Raw genomic sequence first — 17518 nt, 5'->3', positions numbered from 1 at the left:
GTGAAGTCCTGTGGGTGGTCCCGCTTTGGTAGTCTGGGATTTGATTTCTCCATTTTATCAAGCCTGCTAGATCAAAGACGGCTAGGGCAGGAACAGGTTAATAGCTAGGTATAGGTTGTTAAAGGGTTAGGTCAAGGTCAAAAGCTGGGGCAGTGGAAGTTTTCCTTTCTGGGAGTTCTGTTCCATCCCTACAGTAATCTATAGGTATTTCTAAGCAAATAAAAAATCAAACTCAGATATACATTAATATAAACAATGGTATTATACATTAATATTGTTAGGTTTCAAAGCTCAGTTAATATCTTTTTTTTTTGGTTTGGAAAAAGGAGAAGAGGAGGGGGCACCCTCACCTATTTATCAAGCTCCCTAGCTCTGGCCCCCACTTCTTGGTATTTTTCCTCTACAACTCATAACTGTCAATATAATCAAGCAGATATGTTAAATATCACATAATTTGAGTTTAAAACCAACTTTGTTAGGCCAGAAGAGCGCCACCTTTTCTAATATAACCTCATTCTCCTCTTGTAGCATATCCAGCTGAAAGATAAAGAAATAAAAAAGTGTTAGTTGAATATCACCAGCGACGGGCATTTGCCTCCCCTAACTTACCAGTTACCAGAATTCCAGAAGAATGAAAATAGCAAAGTACCTTTGAAAACAAATCTTCTACTTCTCTTTCACGAATATCACCAGGGAGGTTCCCAACGTAGACTATTCTGCTCCAACGCATACTTATTTTCAATCTGCGGCAATAAAATAATTGAAAAATAACGAACAACAATAAAACTGAAAGGTGATTAGAAGACCTAAAATTAAGCTAATTCAGCCAGCAATTTCAATTCTCAGCAGAATAAAAACAGAATATCGAGAGGGAGAGAATAAAGAGGAAAATAAAATTGTACAATTGAATTGGAGAGAGGGTATAGAGACTGTTGGGGGCGAAGAAGGGTTGAAATGGGCAAAAGAAATTTTATTTTACCTCTGATGATGAGACGGAATTAGAGATCGGTAGGTTTGCAGTGGAAGGCCTCCAGGTTAGGATTTTTCAATTTTGTTTGGAGGAAGGTGAAGCCACGGCGACCATTGTTGAATTGATTCAAATTGGATGTGACTGAAACTTGTGTGATGAGGAGACAATGAATTCAAAGGGGGCACAACAAAGAAGCTTGAATGTACCAAACACAATGTGCTTTAGAATCAATATAAACCAGACCCACTCTTAATATAATTAATCTGCATTCATTGCATCACCACTTACTACTAATCTAATCTATTCTAAGCTGCTCATTACTCATAACTAATATACTAACCTTGTTCATGTTGAGAACACTAATCTTCTTATTTATACCCTATTATTGTAACTGAAAAGACATGATCCTAGGCAGCAGGATTTGCTTGGTTAGAGTCTTGCTGCAGCTGTTTCCACTGCTCTGGGGTGACAGCTTTCTTGACAAAGAGAGCGTGAATCTCTTTCATTTCCTCCTCTAACGCAGCATTCACCATTTGATGCCTCTCCAGTAGCCTCTTGCCTTCAAATTCTTTCGATACAATCTCAACTACGAAACTTGCACCGCATCTGATACCGACATGAATTTTATTAGCTTTTCATCAACAAAACGGTTTAATAGCGAAAAATTCAAAGTAAGGTAAGTTTTTTTTACCCTCCAGATGTATCAACTACTTCCTGAAATAGAAATACAAAAAGTGTAAGAAAATAAAAGAATTCCAAAATTAATAGTTTCCTAGGAAACATATCCAGTATAGATAAATAGAATTAAAGGAGTGGCTGTTAGTGGTTGAAAAAAAGCAAATGAAAGAACCAGAGTTCTACTTAGAAAAAATGCAGCGTGGAATGAATGATGCAAGAAAAAAACCCTTGGGAGAAGAAATTGAACGAAAAAAAGTAGTGACATACCAGGTGAGTAGGGTTGAGTTTGGATTTCAAACAAGATTCAACTTGTAGTTTTTTGCACTTTAAGTTCAAAGAAACTCTAGCATTGACTCTGCAAGGACACCAAGGACAGAGGCAGTAAGAATTGACTCTGCAAGACAAATAAAGGAAATGCCGAATACTAAATAAAATAATAGTATGTTACATTTAAAGAAAAGCTACAGCCATCACAATAATTTGAGGGTTATATATAAAGAAGCATATACTATGGAGAAAGGAAAGGAAAGAATTGTAAAACTCAAAAAAAAATCACCTACAAGACAAGCATGACCTTACTGCTAGTAAAATACATTCTGTGTGCACAAGTACCTGAACTTTTACAATGCGGTTGCATATTCTCGAAAAATCTTTTCTTCCCTTCCACCCGCGGTATCTCTTTTGAATCTTTAAAGTTGCAGAATGCAGATAATCCTCAAAATGACCCATCTTCTGAACCTTGTTCAAAGAATCAGCAACTTGGTCAAGTGCATCTTCAGAAATATCACTGCTATTCTTGGCTAGTTGTCTTTGACAGAATGATCTTGCTCTAAAGGCTGCTTAGATTGAAGTAGCAGTAGCTGATTTTTTAAAAAGCTACTCATGTTGGATTCAATAGGTCTTGGCTTCTGAACCCAAACAACAAAAGTGAGTCAGTAAAGAAAAACAAAACACATTCTTGTAATGTAATGTATCCTAGAACAAAGGGATAAAAATGAAGGTAAAAGACATCATAGTCATTGTATCAAACATGTGGTGATCATTACCCCAAGTGGTGCCAATACAGAAGGCCTTCTCCTTTTGCACTTCCAAACACTCTTGCCAAATAAATAAATAAACAGGGAGTTTAGAAACGAATTAGAATTAGTATTCATAATTTCATCTGAATCAGAAGTGAAAGCGTAAAGCAGCTGAGGTGTTCACTTTGTCGAGATCCTCACGAGAACGAGAGGTTCTCGTAGTTCTTGTACTGCTTCAATCGAGTCTCGCGGTACTTCCATAGCTGTGGTTAAGCTTCACCCATGGAATCCATTGTATATCTTTCCCATGGAGCTTCAGCACAGCCACATGCAAGAGGAGACAAAGACCGGCGACGTAGGAGAAAAAACAAAGCGTTACGGGTTTCAGCCATGGAGGAAGGAGCAACGTTTGAAGGCTTACAAGAGAGTGAGCACGACAGAGGCTTTGAGACGGAGGGAGCGTCGATAGAGGGAGCGGTGAAGCAGGGGTTGGAAACGTGACGAAGTTCTGGGATTAGGGTTGGAGGCGCGACGAAGCTCTTGGGTTAGGGTTGGATGCGGCGGCGCAGGGAGCCCATGTGACGCAAGGAACAACGGAGAGAGATCTGTGACGCCAGCGGTGGAAGAAGCTGGTGCGACAGAGAGAAGAAGCAACTCGCTGAAGGAGAGAGGAACAAGCTCATTTGATATGGGTGGAGTGTAAATGGATCGAGATGATATGGATAAGATTAGGGTTAACTCAATATTTTCGACAGAAAATTTTAAATTACAGGCAGAATTTTCGTCTGTAATAATTTAATAAAATGCAGTATTTTGTCTATTTAATTACAGACGGAAAAATTCGTCTGTAACAATTTTTCATGAAAAAAAATTAATTTTTCCGACAGAATTATAGACAGATTTTCTTTTCCGTCTATAATTATGCTAATTCATTTTTTTGTTTTTCAACAAAAAAATCACTCTGAAATTTCGTCTGTATTTCCGTGGGATAAAATCCGTCGGAAATATCCGTATGTAATAACTAGTTTTCTAGTGGTGCGAAAAAAATTTTAATAGTATAAAAATATTCATAACAAAATAAATTGAAATAACAATTTAAAAAAGATGAGAATAAACTTCTGAAATAAATTTAAATACATAAAAATTTACAATGAAGTCAAAATCAAAATTTTTAGATTTATAAAAATAAATATATAATTACCCATCATCAATCTCTAATTCAATAACATTGTACTTGGTAAATTTGCTATCCTTTTCAAGAGTTTTCTCACTCTCAATTTCAGCAAGATATCCAATAACATCTAAAATGGATTAAAATATAAAAAAGTTTTTTGTCAATAAATTTGTTAAGAAAAAAATACAACCGAAATTACCAATAAAATAAATCAATTTATAAATGAATTATACTTTTTTTAAAACAATAAACTTACCAACCAAATATGTGTAATCGTACCCAAGAGCATTGAGAGTGTCAAAACTCATAAAATTAAATCTATATCATGGGATACTTGACAATTATGGAAGTATGTGCATATCGGTACGTTAGTTTAAATTAACCACATACTCATGATGTGTAGTCTTGAAATTACCCATATTGAGTTCAACACCAAAATATCTTATTTGGTAAGATATTCCTTCTCTTAGCAAATTCACGAATCAGGACACAAGAGCCCTCTTAACTGAGGTGTGTATTTTTTCTGTAAAACCCGCAAAATTAGTAAATAATTAGCTAAAAAATTAATTATTAATAAAAAATTAGAAAATAGGATTTTATAGTTTAATGAGGTAGAGCTAATTAAAATAAAAATTTTGACACTAATTATAAAGAATTTGGCCCAAGATTGGGTCGAACGAGTCAAACCGGTTGAACCGAACCCAAGTGGGCCCAAGCCCACCAACCTAACCCATGTATATAAGCTTGAAATCAAACGTTCTTCTTCATTCATGCTGCTGTCCGCAGAGAAGAGAGGGAAGGGAAGCAAACATAAAACCCTTGCCACTCAAATATTCAATCTTCCATAACTTTTAATCCGGAGCTCCGATTGACGAGTCGTTTATGGCCACACATTTATTTCGGAGTCCTCTTCAATTCTATCTGAATAAAGTGGTAAGTATTTTTATAATTCTTGCTAAGTTCTCTGTGCCCTCTTTCTTCATGAAATTGGTTTGAGTTTTGAGTAATTTTGATAATTTTGGTGGTTTAGGTGCAATCTAACATTGGATAATTGTTGGATTATACTCCAATCATCAACGGGTAAGGTAAGAGAATACTAAACCCTTGTGGTTTTCCCAATTTTATGTACCCTAGTGCTAATTTAGTGAATTGTATGAATTAGATTGAATTTATGTTAAATTGGAGGTTGAATTGGTGAATTGGAGCTCTTGGAACAAATCCTTGGTGGCTGGAATTATTGGAGTTGATTGAGAACCTTGAAGCTTGAATTTTAGTGGTTTTGAGCTTAGGAGAATCGGCCAAGGTATGGTTTCGATTTCTCGTAACTAAAATGTAATGTCTTGTGAAAACATAGGCTAGATAACCATAAGATAGGTTGAAGCATGTATGTATGATTAGTGGTTAGTGACCTTAAAGTAAATGTTGAGTTATCTTGAACTTGGGTGAGAAATGATGGTATTGATGATTTGTGTTGCATGATTTTGATTGTTGGGATTGGAAGATGTAAATGTTGAGAATTTAACTTTGAGGGAGTGTTGAACAATGATAACTAAGATGTTTTGATAATGATATTGATGGTGATGTATATTGGACTTGGATATGATAATGATGATTGATTTTGTAGTATATTGTGTTGAATTGAATGTAGATTGACTAAGTTGGTTGTCATTTGGTATAAGGAAGTTGATGGTGTTGATGATGTATATGTATATGTATATGTGAGTTGTTGGTATGGATTATATTATTGAGAATGAATTATTGTGTAGAAGTGACCATACTTGTAAAATTGATGTAATTGGTGTATTGAGTAATGTCGGGACTTTATTTTGAAATACTAAATTACTTGTTGAAAATCTGAAGTTTTGAAAGTGAACTAGCATCTTAATAGTGATTGGAATTATGAGACTAAAAGCTAAGCGAACTACAACAAGTATAGTTATCAATATTCAATTTTAAAGATTTCGTATTAACTAGAAAATTAGTTATGATTTTTCAAAGTTGAATTATGAAATTTGATTTTCTGCATTACTTTTAAACGAAGTCAGAAACTTTGAAAAGCTATAACTAATTCTGTGATTATCGGAATTGCATGGGACCAAGTCTGGATTAAGCTTAGAAATATAGGAAATTGGACTGGAAAATTTGAGAGATTTTTGTTAAATATACAATTTATAGTGAATTTTTAAAGTTAAGATGATAAATCTGTCCTGCAGTAGAGAAGTTCAAACAGGGCAGCAACTTGTTTGTCTTGCTGCGACTCCTACGAGCTGAGTTTTGGAGTGAAAGTAATTTTGTTTTAAAATTTGATTAACTTGGTTATCTCTCTAAAATTTCAGAATTTTAGGAGTTAAGGATTGGGAGTTGTGAATTTTTGAAAACTAGTGATCAAAGCCAGAAAGAATCAGTTTTCAGCAAGTTATGCATCAACTTCCAATGCTTGTAACTCTTAGAATTGAATAGCAATTGAGTTGTAACAAAGACATACTTGTTGCTAGATAAGTTAGGAGTTTCCAAACCAAACTTTACCCTAATTGAAGTTTTGTAGTGAAAGTTATACAGGTTGAAAGATATTAAGCCACTTGATTTCTAAAACAGATTTTGAATTATTTCTATCTAACTTTCAAATTATGTAACTTCATTAAAAATGATATTGACCTGGAACCAATTGAGAAAGAAACTTGAATAAGTTAAGTTTAACCATATTAATTTTGAAGGTGGTTGGAATTAATTTAAATTTTATATGGAATATTGAATATTACACACTGCTGCTGTTTTTCAGGTTTTTAAGCACTGCAGAGTAGGCACTATTTTTCTTCTATTCCCGAGGCTAAATTGATCAGAAAATTATGATTTTTGGTTTATTAGAAAGCCTAATCCGAGACGGTTGACTGGACATAAAGTTTGTGCAATTCCGAATTCATTTGGTATTTTAAAAATAAAATTAAAATTAGGCTGCCGGTGTTATTTTGGTAACTAACTTAGGTATGGATCTTAAGAAAAGATTCCTATATTATTATCAAATGTTTTTGAGAATGTAATGTTGTAGTACTTGCCGATAAAAGGTTGGTGAAATGTTGAGAAAGAGGTTTAAATATGAAATTGTTTTTAGCTTGACCTGGCAAGATTCGTGGTGGTTTACCGCTTGTCCATTGTCGAGACGTATGTGGGGTTCGTGGTGGTGTACCGCCCACATGTGTGTGTTGTTTTTTCAATTGAAGATCTTGCGAGGTTCGTGGTGGTGTACCGCTCGCAATGGTGGGGTTTGTGGTGGTGTACCACCCACCAGTTTTCAAGAGGACGATATCCGGGTTAGCTACCGGATGTGTCGGGCTCTGGCAAAGTAACCGACACGTGAGCTCATGGCCAGTAGGAAAGGCATGCATCATATGCATTTATGTACCTTATTTGGTTTGCACTACTTGGGTTTGCTTACTTGAATATCTATGCTTATTTGCTATATTTGCTATGTTTGAATATCTACTTGTGTTTGTATTGTCTGCTTTGTCTGTCTGTACATCGGTGTTTTAGAGGATTGGAGAAAGAGATGAAGAGCATAGGGGTTAAGTTAGGAAGTTAGATAGAATCAGGAATCCTTAGATACCTCACTCTGTTTATGGTTTAAAATGTTAGTTTTAAGTCTGAATCTATTGTCGGAAGTTCTAGGATTGCCTTTGGCTTTCCCGGGACCTTATATGTTAATTATGTGGGCACCATTACCATGCTGAGAACCTCTGGTTCTCATCCCATACATATTTTGTGGTTTTCAGATGCAGGATGTGAGGCACCTCGCTGAGACATACTGGAAGCTTTTGATAGTAGAGATCCTTGTCTTTGGGGCTTTATTTTGTATATATGTATATACGTAGATATTTTTATCTCCACTACTTATCTACTGATGTATTAACTTCTTCTTAGAGGTTATTATGGAGAAATAGGTTCTGTAACTCTGTATTTTGGGTTTATTCTTGGGTTCTCTTATATATATGTTATATAACTATGTGCTCAAGCCAGTTTATCTTCGCGAGCCGAGTCTTGAGCTTTAATATTTGTACATTGGAACTCTCTTTCAGTTATATCTATATTATCTTCTCTTATTTTTTCCGTTTATCGTTTACGTATTGTGAGTATTGCACTTTTCGTTTTACCGTTTTCGATTTTAACTTTTCTTCAAAGGCTCCTAGTTATAAATCTTTTTCACTATATTACGTATATAAATTTTACTTTTAGAAGTCGTAGCGCCTCGCCACCTCTGCTTTACATCCTAGGTGTAAAGCTCTGTGTGGTAGAGTGTTACATTTTCTCTCTAGAATTGATAAATAAAAATCAAAGAACAATTAAATGGGGATAAACAAACAAATTTAAAATATAAACAATATAAATTTAAAATACTATAAAAAAATTGGTAGAAAACTCACATCTTCATCGAGCCAAACAATATCAATTGAGTATGACAATGAATAATTTTTGTAATTTGGTAGTGTATATAACTATATCACTCGTATACGTACACACAAATTATTAATTGTATGATTGATTTCTGAAATTTTGTAAATAGCAGCCATTGGAAATTTTAGATTTTAAATATATGTAAAGGAAATAATTGATGTACTTTAAATTGTGGTGTTATACATGTCTTATAACTTATACTTTTATAGTTGACTCATAACTAAATTTTTTAATTTTGATTGACTTTAATTTAAATTTAGATTAAAGTTCCAGATAAAATAAATAAATATATAAATATATTTAAAAGGCTTCAAGTACACGGATTGTTAATGATCAATTAATCAAGTTCATGTATTATTAATTATCAATTAATGTAGCTATAAAGAGTAAAAATTCTAAATTAACGTAGCTGCAATATTATCTACAATTTTTAAAAAGAACCAATGATTGTTTAAAAAATAGTGATAAAAAGAATCAATAAATTTTTTAGAAAATAGTATTAAAATTTAAAAAATAACAATTTAAGTGAAATAATTTAAAATTTAAAAAATAATAACCTAAGTAAAATAACCTAAAGCTAAAAAAAATAACAACTTAAGTAAAATAATTTAAAATTTAAAAAAATTTAATTACTCTGTTGGTCCTTATAGTTTTGTAAAATTTTTAATTACGTCCCTATATTTTTTTCTTTTTAATTGGGTCCCTGCACAAATTTTTTTTTTCAATTAAGTCCCTCTTAGTAATAATTGGCTTAATTTTATAGGGACCCAACTAAAAAAAAATAGATATAGGGACCTAAATAAAAGGAAAAAAAGTGTAGGGACCCAATTAAAAAAAAATTGGTGCAAGGACTCAATTAAAAGGAAAAAAGTACAGGGACCTAATTGAAAATTTTGCGAAATTATATAGACCAATAGAGTAATTAAACCTTTAAAATAAACAAATAACTTAAAATAAGAACAATCTAAGCAAATAATAATTTATAATTTATAAATATAATTTTAAAAATTTCTAGTGATGACACCTAAATAAATAAATTTTTGAACACAACGTATGAGCGCCACGTCAGCAAATTTTTAAAAAATAGTGCTAAAAAGAATTAACAAATTTTTTAAAAATAGTGCTAAAATTAAAAAAATAACAACTTAAGTAAAATAGTTTAAAATTTAAAAAATAACAACTTAAGTTAAATAACCTAAAATTTAAAAAACAACCATCTAAATAAAATAATTTAAAATTTAAAAAATAATAATCCAAATAAAACCATCTAAACAAATAACTTAAAATTTAAAAATAAAAATCTAAATAAATAATAATAATAATAATAATAATAATATATAATTCATAAATTATATTCTAAAAATTTCTAGTGATAAAGATAAAGATTAAAATAAAAATTAAGATTAAGATTACTATAAAAATAAAGATTTGTATTATTATAAAGATAAAGATTTTCATGGATCAATATTAAAATTAAATAATAAATAATAAATAAAATTAGAAAAAGTATAGGTTACTAATATACTATCTGTCAACTTAATAATTTATTGTCAATAATAATTAATTATTATATTTTAAACACATGCATAAGGAGACACATATAAGAAATATATATAAAGATACTTTTATTAGATACAGTCATAAAATAAATATTTTTATTAGACATATTCATAAAAATACTTCCATTAAACACAGTTATAAACAAAAATTGACAGAAGTTGACAGAAATGCTGTTAGTAACGTAGCGGGATCCATAAAATTAAGAGTATGCAGGCAGGTTGTTTCTAGACTTTTCTTTCCATCATTTTTGCACAGTTAACGTAGAAACGAGTAAAAGGCTAAGGCCTACAATATTTCAAACGACAGTCGTTTTAGGGCGCTATGTTATACTTACTCTGCTGCACTCGGGTGCAAGTCAAGTAACGCGGCCGGTATCATAAGTATTAAGTATTAACCGTGCAACCGAAAAACCCATTTACCAGACCCCAGTACTCCTCAACGCAGCGCCTCCATCTCTTGCCTCTGCAGCCACCTTCTAGCGCCGGTAACGGTTGCTAGGGTTTTCCCCTCTTCTTTCATTCTTCCCATATCAGCAGAAAAAAAAGGTTCCGATATTCAAAACCTCTCCTTCTCTCTACCGCAAATACCTACACTCCTTTTCTTTTATCACCAAATTTCTATTTTTATTTATAATTTGTAGATTTTTGGTACTTATTTCGGTTGCTTTGTTATTCTTTTAAGCTTTTTTAGGGTTTTTGATTCGCTGCATATTTTTTCGATGGCGAAAGCTAATGCTGGAACAGTGAACCCGCATGGCCGGAGCGGGGTTCGGATTGTCGTCGCCGGGGACCAGGGCACTGGAAAATCGAGCCTGATTATCACCGCCGCGGCCGAGAACTTTCCGGTGAATGTGCCGCGCGTGTTGCCTCCTACGAAGTTGCCCGAAGATCTGTACCCGGATCGCGTGCCCATAACAATCATCGACACCTCTTCCCGGTACTCAACTCCATTACGCTTTTTGATGAGTACAAAATGGAATATTCATTTGAGCGAGTGGTATAGTGGTTATTAGTCAGGTTGAGATTGGCCGGCTATTAAATTACTGAGAATCTAGTGGAGTTTGTTTTCAGTAGCAGTAGCTGATGTAATGGTACTCTTTTTATTTTTTAGTATTTGGGGGTTCAGTTTTATACTTGGATTAGCTTATTTTGGATTAAACGTATAATCAAAAGCAATTATTTTTTCAGCATTTGTTTTATCTATACATCTTCTAAATTAAACCTAAGCTGTAATATCTTCGACTTAATTGTTCTCCGTCGTGGAATTACGGGAGGTTGCTTTGGGATTTTGTTTACTTTCCTGCCATTCACTGCATTAAAATTCTGAAGTATATTCTCCTTGGCAAATGCGACATCATGCTAGTGGTTGTAGCTTTATATATATATATATATATATATATATATATATATATATATATATATATATATATATATATATATATAGGGAAATGTTTATGTTTTGCACTTTGTTGCATCCATTGTCTTATGGTTTATGTTCTTAGGATTTAAGCTTTGTTACTTTTGTTTCTCTGTGAGAATGCCTTATCCTCTTTTGTAATATTTTTTTTTTCTCTTTTTGAAAGTTTCCTTTTCATGAGAAGAATGTTTTTCCTCTATTCTGATTTCTGAATGTCATCCTCCTCAGCTTAGTATTATATTTTGTCATTGCAGTGCAGAGGATAGTGATAAAGTTGCTGAAGAATTGCAGCGGGCTGACACAGTTGTCCTCACTTATGCATGTGATCGGCCTGAGACACTAGAGAATTTGAGTATATTTTGGCTACCCCACCTCCGCAAATTAGAGGTTATTACCTTACAATACTGCTTTCCCCCCTCTACAAGACTATATCTCCACTTCCAGCGCCAACTTTCTTTCCAGAAGTGAACATAAAAAACCAAACATAACAGAATAGTTATCTCCTGTGCTTGTGCACCTGCTTGAATGCATTTATTCTGATATGCCGTAACTAAATTATCATTATCATTTAAGGTATTTGTCTGTGATATAGATATTTGAATATTGTACTTATTGAACAGGTAAAGGTTCCAGTTATAGTGGTTGGTTGTAAGCTTGATTTGAGAGATGAAAGTCAACAGGTGAGCCTAGAACAGGTGATGTCACCAATAATGCAACAGTTCCGAGAGATTGAAACCTGCATTGAGTGTTCAGCATCTAGGCATATCCAGGTATCTTTTATTCATTTCAGTGAAATCAAATTCTTGTTCTGACATCTGATTGCGAAATTTCTGGTCATATATATATATATATCCCCTAATACAATGATCAAATTTTCCTTTTGAAGGTCTCTGAAGTTTTCTACTATGCACAAAAGGCTGTTCTTCATCCAACAGCCCCATTATTTGATCAGGAGTCACAGACTCTAAAACCTCGATGTGTGCGAGCCTTGAAGAGAATCTTTATTCTCTGTGATCATGACAGAGATGGTGCCCTTAGTGATGCCGAGTTGAATGATTTTCAGGTTGTTTTCCCCCCAAGATGAAAATACTAAGCATAGTTTTGTAAAAATTGTGGCCGTTTTTGGTATTCAAGCATTATTATCTGGAATATGAATGTATTATTGTAAATTGTAATCTTGTTCCTGTGAAGTATTATGTTATTGTTTGGTTATCTTATACAAAACTATCAACAGGTCAAATGTTTCAATGCTCCTTTGCAACCGTCTGAAATTGGGGGTGTAAAGAAGGTTGTACAAGAAAAGTTGTCTGAAGGCGTGAATGAACGTGGACTTACATTGACAGGATTCCTATTCCTTCATGCTCTCTTCATAGAAAAAGGGCGTCTTGAGACAACGTGGACGGTGCTTAGGAAGTTTGGATATAATGATGATATCAAACTTGCTGATGATCTAATTCCCCCTTTGAAAAGGGCTCCTGATCAGGTAGTTGTTTTCGGATGAATTCTGATCTCATGTGTCATGTTTGACCAGCTTTAATTTTTTATTCCTGTCTGAGATCAATTTTTGGACATCCAGAAAGATGTGTTATCCTGATCAAGATTGCCTTAATAATGTGTTCAGAGCGTGGAGCTGACAAATGAAGCAATTGAATTTTTGAAGTCAATCTTTGATGCATTTGATGGTGATGGTGTAAGTCTTTTGCACATGTAGCTTTGGATATTGTTACTTAGTAATTAATCATGCTGCCTGTTATTTGAAATATTCTCTGAAGTGAATTCATTATGATGTGAATTCACAAACATTTACTTGCCTACCTGCTTGACATTTGGTCATAATATTTTTATTCCTCTAGGATGGGATGTTGCGATCTCGTGAGCTTGAAGAATTATTCTCAACTGCCCCAGAAAGGTATATTGTTGTCTCACATGAAGTACTAGCTAGGCCTCCTTTGTGATGCATAATGTTACAAGTGTTTCGAATTGCTTCTTCAATGCCCTTACAATTTTAGAAAATCTAGTTAGGGAATTTTTCTGGTCTCCTAAGTCTGAATGTAAGTAACATCTCCTGCCAATGTTATTTGACAATCTGGTTTTCTTTATTGCAGTCCTTGGACTGGAGCTCCGTATGAGGATGCTGCGGAGAAAAATGCTTTTGGAGGACTATCACTTGATGCATTTTTATCAGAGGTCCACAAGTCTTCTATATTCTATATTCTGCCATCCCTATGTTTTGACGAGTGTTTTTTAGAAGAATAGTGGATGACTTTAGTTAGTGTTAGAGCTTAATCAATTTTAGATGTTAAGAATCAAGGCTGCTTATGACCATCTTTACCATTGTATTTTCTTGATTTAACTTTGTTTTTGTTGTGGCTTCATATATGGTTTGTGAACCTTCATATATGTATATATTTATAATATTTTGGTTCTCTTGACAGTGGGCACTTATGACACTTCTGAACCCAACTTTTAGTGTGGAAAATTTGATATATATTGGTTATACTGGTGATCCGTCATCTGCAATCCGTGTGACAAGGAGGAGGCGTTTAGATCGCAAGAAGCAACACTCAGAAAGAAATGTTTTGCAGTGCTTTGTTTTTGGGCCTAGAAAGGCTGGAAAGTCTGCATTACTGAACTCTTTTATTTCAAGGTGTTCTCGTTTTATAGGTTACCGTGAAGCTTCCTAGTAATATGTCCTTAGCTATTGAATATCCTTGGCTTATTGTTATTTAATGAATGATGCAGGCCTTATGCCGAAAATTACAGTCCAACCACTGAGGATAGATATGCAGTAAATGTTGTTGATATTTCTATGGTAATGATACTTAATGACATTTGACAACAGCTTCTGCTTAGTGTGTCAAACATTTTCTCCCTCTTGCTTTTGGTGCATTCATTTTGTACCATTTTTTGACATCCTTTCTTTCTAAAGTATATGTTGTCATCTTTTTTGTTTATAGGAAAACAAAAAATATCTTGTACTGAGAGAGATTCCGGAAGATGGAGTTGGAAAGCTTCTGTCCAATAAAGAGTCTCTAGCCTCATGTGATATAGCAGTTTTTGTTCATGACAGGTGACCACTGACAGTAAAGATCACTTCTATAGAAGTCATGGTTGTTTTTGCCACATGAATATTGTGGAATATATTTAGTTGTGTTAGAATGGATTTTGGTTGTTTCTGATGGGCCAATATTATATTATAAGTACAGACCAAATATTTTCTTCCATAATATATATAGAGTAATCAACATTTATCTTCTGGTTTTTTCCTTCAATATCAAACCAGTATAGAATCTGTCTTACTATTTAGTTAATAAAAATATTGTTTATTTATAGCTGAAGATTGCAGAGACTGCATATTTCCTTGAATTCAAATTTGATTAGTTTTGTGGAGTCTGTTTAGATGCTTTTAGTTCTTGAGCAATATTTCGCCTTCATGAAGTTTTAGTACATACAGAATTAGTAAAACATATTGTGAATTTGGATGAAATACCTAAAGCAATTATTGGCTGAAAGAAACAACTGCTGGGTTCATCTTAAGAGTATGAAACCTAATTAAAACACATCTTAAAAATAAGAGATTTAATCCATTTCGAAGTGTAGTATGATATTTAGAAATCACTGATTAAATTGACAACTCATCCACTGGAATCTAATCTAAGTTTCATTTCTCTGGCAATCTGGTGTGGACAACTATCCCTTGGAAAAATTGATCAATGTATGTGACTAACCAGATATTCTCTCTCTCTAGGTCTGATGAGTCCTCATGGAGGACCTCTTCTGAACTCCTTGTTGAAATTGCTGGTCATGGAGAAGATACTGGCTATGAGGTGCCTTGCCTTATAGTTGCAGCTAAAGATGATTTGGATTCATTTCCAATGGCTATACAAGAGTCTACTAGGGTACATATGATTCTTGTTGCTTTGCATGATCTCATAAATAATTGAGTTTGCATATTCTTGCTCTTTTGATTTTAATCTCTGCTTGAAAGATGCTTCATAATTATTGGATCATTAGATAAAAAGGGCAATTTAGTGTGATGAATATGACAAGTTTTAGAATTATGATTCCATCTGCACCTCAACATATAGCAATTGGGCATAATATTTGGAGTTTGGTTGTAAACTCTGGCATGCCTTTTCCGACACTTGTCTCTTAGCACCCCATCAAGTCCTTATGTAGACCCTTGCTGCTACATGTTTGCTGCTTTCTTCATCCTGTGTTACCCTCCCGTTATTGGTAGCTATCCCCGCTTTTGTCAGATGAATAAACTTTTTTCCTGTTTCCTCCAGTCATATAATGTATTGGCTTTGATGATGATACCCTGGAATTTGGTTTACACTTGGTTACTGGGGTTGTTCAATTGCCACCTTCAACTTTCTTCTCTGTTTGGTGCTATAATATCTTTCATCACTAGTTTTGTAATATCTACCAGTTCTGTGTTTCGTGTACATTCTCAGTCTCATCTGTGATATTGCATTATAAGTTATTATTCCCTGACTTAAACACTAATTTTTTTTGTTTGTATTCTCCACCTATATCTTGCTGATCTCTCATTCTGTTATATAGCACACATGATATATGACACAAATCTTAGGAAAATATCATATTCTGATGTCATCGTTAATATATCTGGTTTTGTCCTGTATCAACTACAAGCACACTTACAATGTTGTGGCTTGTAGGTTAGTCAGGATATGGGAGTAGAGGCTCCTATTCCAATCAGTGTGAAGTTAGGTGATTTCAACAGTTTGTTCCGCCGAATTGTAACTGCAGCAGAGCAACCTCATTTAAGCATTCCAGAAACTGAAGCTGGGAAAAGCCGCAAGCAATACCAGAGGCTCGTAAATCGCTCTCTTATGGTTGTTTCAGGTATGGGCACTCTCAGGTTGACCTGGTCATTAACTGCTTCTTGTATCCTAAGCTGATTGATCTCATATGGTCATATGCTACCTAGAAAGAATAGTCTTTTGATTAACTTTGCTTCTGCAGCTCATTCACTTTGCCTTCATCTAAAATCTGAACTTTTCCATGTTTCACTACCTTAGTAAGTGGACATAGCTTGAAATTTAATTAGTATTTAGCAATGAATGATGATATATTAAAGGGTATAAATAAGATTAATAAATTGGAGACACTAAAGGCCATGGTTAGAGGGATGCTTTCTTGGGAGCTGTATTTCTGGTTAATATATAAAGCTGTGGCATGAAATTGTCTGCCATTGTTTTACTTTATGCCTGTGGCACTTTTTAGCTTCGATGTTAATGGATTTCATGACCTTATGATATTGCAGTTGGAGCAGCAGTGGTGATTGTTGGGTTAGCAGCTTATCGGGTATATTCCGCAAGGAAGGTTTCGTCTGGTTAAAAATGCCAAAGCTTGTGCCAATATATTGCTTTGATCACCAAATGCAGCTTGTGTGATGGTAGCTTTGGCACCTTCCAATATTATGTTGCCTTTTTTATGGCATCTGTTGTAGAGTTTGCAAATCCTCTTTTAAAAAATCATAACTTTTTCAATTTTTCTTTGTTTTACGGTTGAATTAAGTTAGCATGAATGTTATATTCAAATTTATCTCCATACATATATTCTTCCTTTTGCTAGTTAGGGCTTCTTAGTTCGTACAATAATATATACAATCACTCCAGTTGATCGCTGGAAACATCAGAGGATCCTCTCTGTATTTTAGATCATAATTAAGATAAGATCATTCTACACTTCCACTAAATTGATTTTTTTTTTTTGGTTAATAAATCTTACTCCATTTTTGTTTTTACTCTTCAACATTGTTAAGTTGCCATGGCAGTGCCATTGTAACATGGTGATGCATGTCGTGTTTTTCCTGTGTAGATAATTTTTTCATTTTCGTCTTATATCTATTGATAAACAAAAACGTTTTACATTTATAGGCAGTGATCATGCAAAATAGGATAAGACCAAGTGGCTACACTTCTCATGACTACGCTTATTTTCATTTTGCACATCAATTTGATACAAACCCTTACATCACTGGATAGGGTGTGATTTACATTCCAAATGATAGGCCTAAAATAATGCCAAGCTCGGCTATAAATGACTGTGAATATTTGAAGTTTAATTTATTACTTTACTTTGGTAGTATTTTAATATTTTTACCATATTTATAGATTAATTTTGATGTATTAATAATGTAAAATATTTTATATTCTTTTTTTAAAAGGTTATTTATACTGTCAATAAAAATTGTTATTTTTGTTCACATAATGATACACAAAATCC

General features: G+C 33.7%; 2 protein-coding genes across 3 annotated transcripts; one reads left to right on the top strand and one right to left on the bottom strand.

Moving 5' to 3' along the window:
- Positions 1-1377: 1377 nt before the first annotated feature.
- Positions 1378-4149, bottom strand: LOC130949468 (protein BOLA2-like). Its single transcript, XM_057878179.1, has 5 exons — positions 4098-4149; positions 3869-3968; positions 1916-2042; positions 1662-1684; positions 1378-1576 (listed from the first exon to the last, which is right to left on the bottom strand). Exons 1-5 carry the CDS (start codon positions 4147-4149, stop codon positions 1378-1380), a joined length of 501 nt encoding a protein of 166 aa, XP_057734162.1.
- Positions 4150-10152: 6003 nt separating this feature from the next.
- Positions 10153-17133, top strand: LOC130948824 (mitochondrial Rho GTPase 1). 2 transcript variants are annotated; one of them, XM_057877697.1, is made up of 15 exons: positions 10153-10392; positions 10538-10783; positions 11518-11650; positions 11884-12033; positions 12150-12326; positions 12498-12746; positions 12885-12953; positions 13117-13172; positions 13369-13450; positions 13699-13910; positions 14006-14075; positions 14221-14333; positions 15012-15162; positions 15946-16132; positions 16554-17133. In XM_057877697.1, exons 2-15 carry the CDS (start codon positions 10566-10568, stop codon positions 16625-16627), a joined length of 1941 nt encoding a protein of 646 aa, XP_057733680.1. In that variant the 5' UTR covers positions 10153-10392; positions 10538-10565; the 3' UTR covers positions 16628-17133. The 2 variants fall into 2 exon arrangements, with proteins under 2 accessions (XP_057733680.1, XP_057733681.1); XM_057877698.1 differs by having other exon boundaries at positions 10178-10392; positions 10529-10783.
- The last annotated feature ends 385 nt before the right edge of the window (positions 17134-17518 follow it).

Source organism: Arachis stenosperma, chromosome 9, assembly GCF_014773155.1.
Source record: "Arachis stenosperma cultivar V10309 chromosome 9, arast.V10309.gnm1.PFL2, whole genome shotgun sequence".
Classification (NCBI taxonomy): Eukaryota; Viridiplantae; Streptophyta; class Magnoliopsida; order Fabales; family Fabaceae; genus Arachis; species Arachis stenosperma.
The sequence above is the reverse complement of the archived record's forward strand: the minus strand, read 5'-3'. Positions and strand labels throughout refer to the sequence as shown.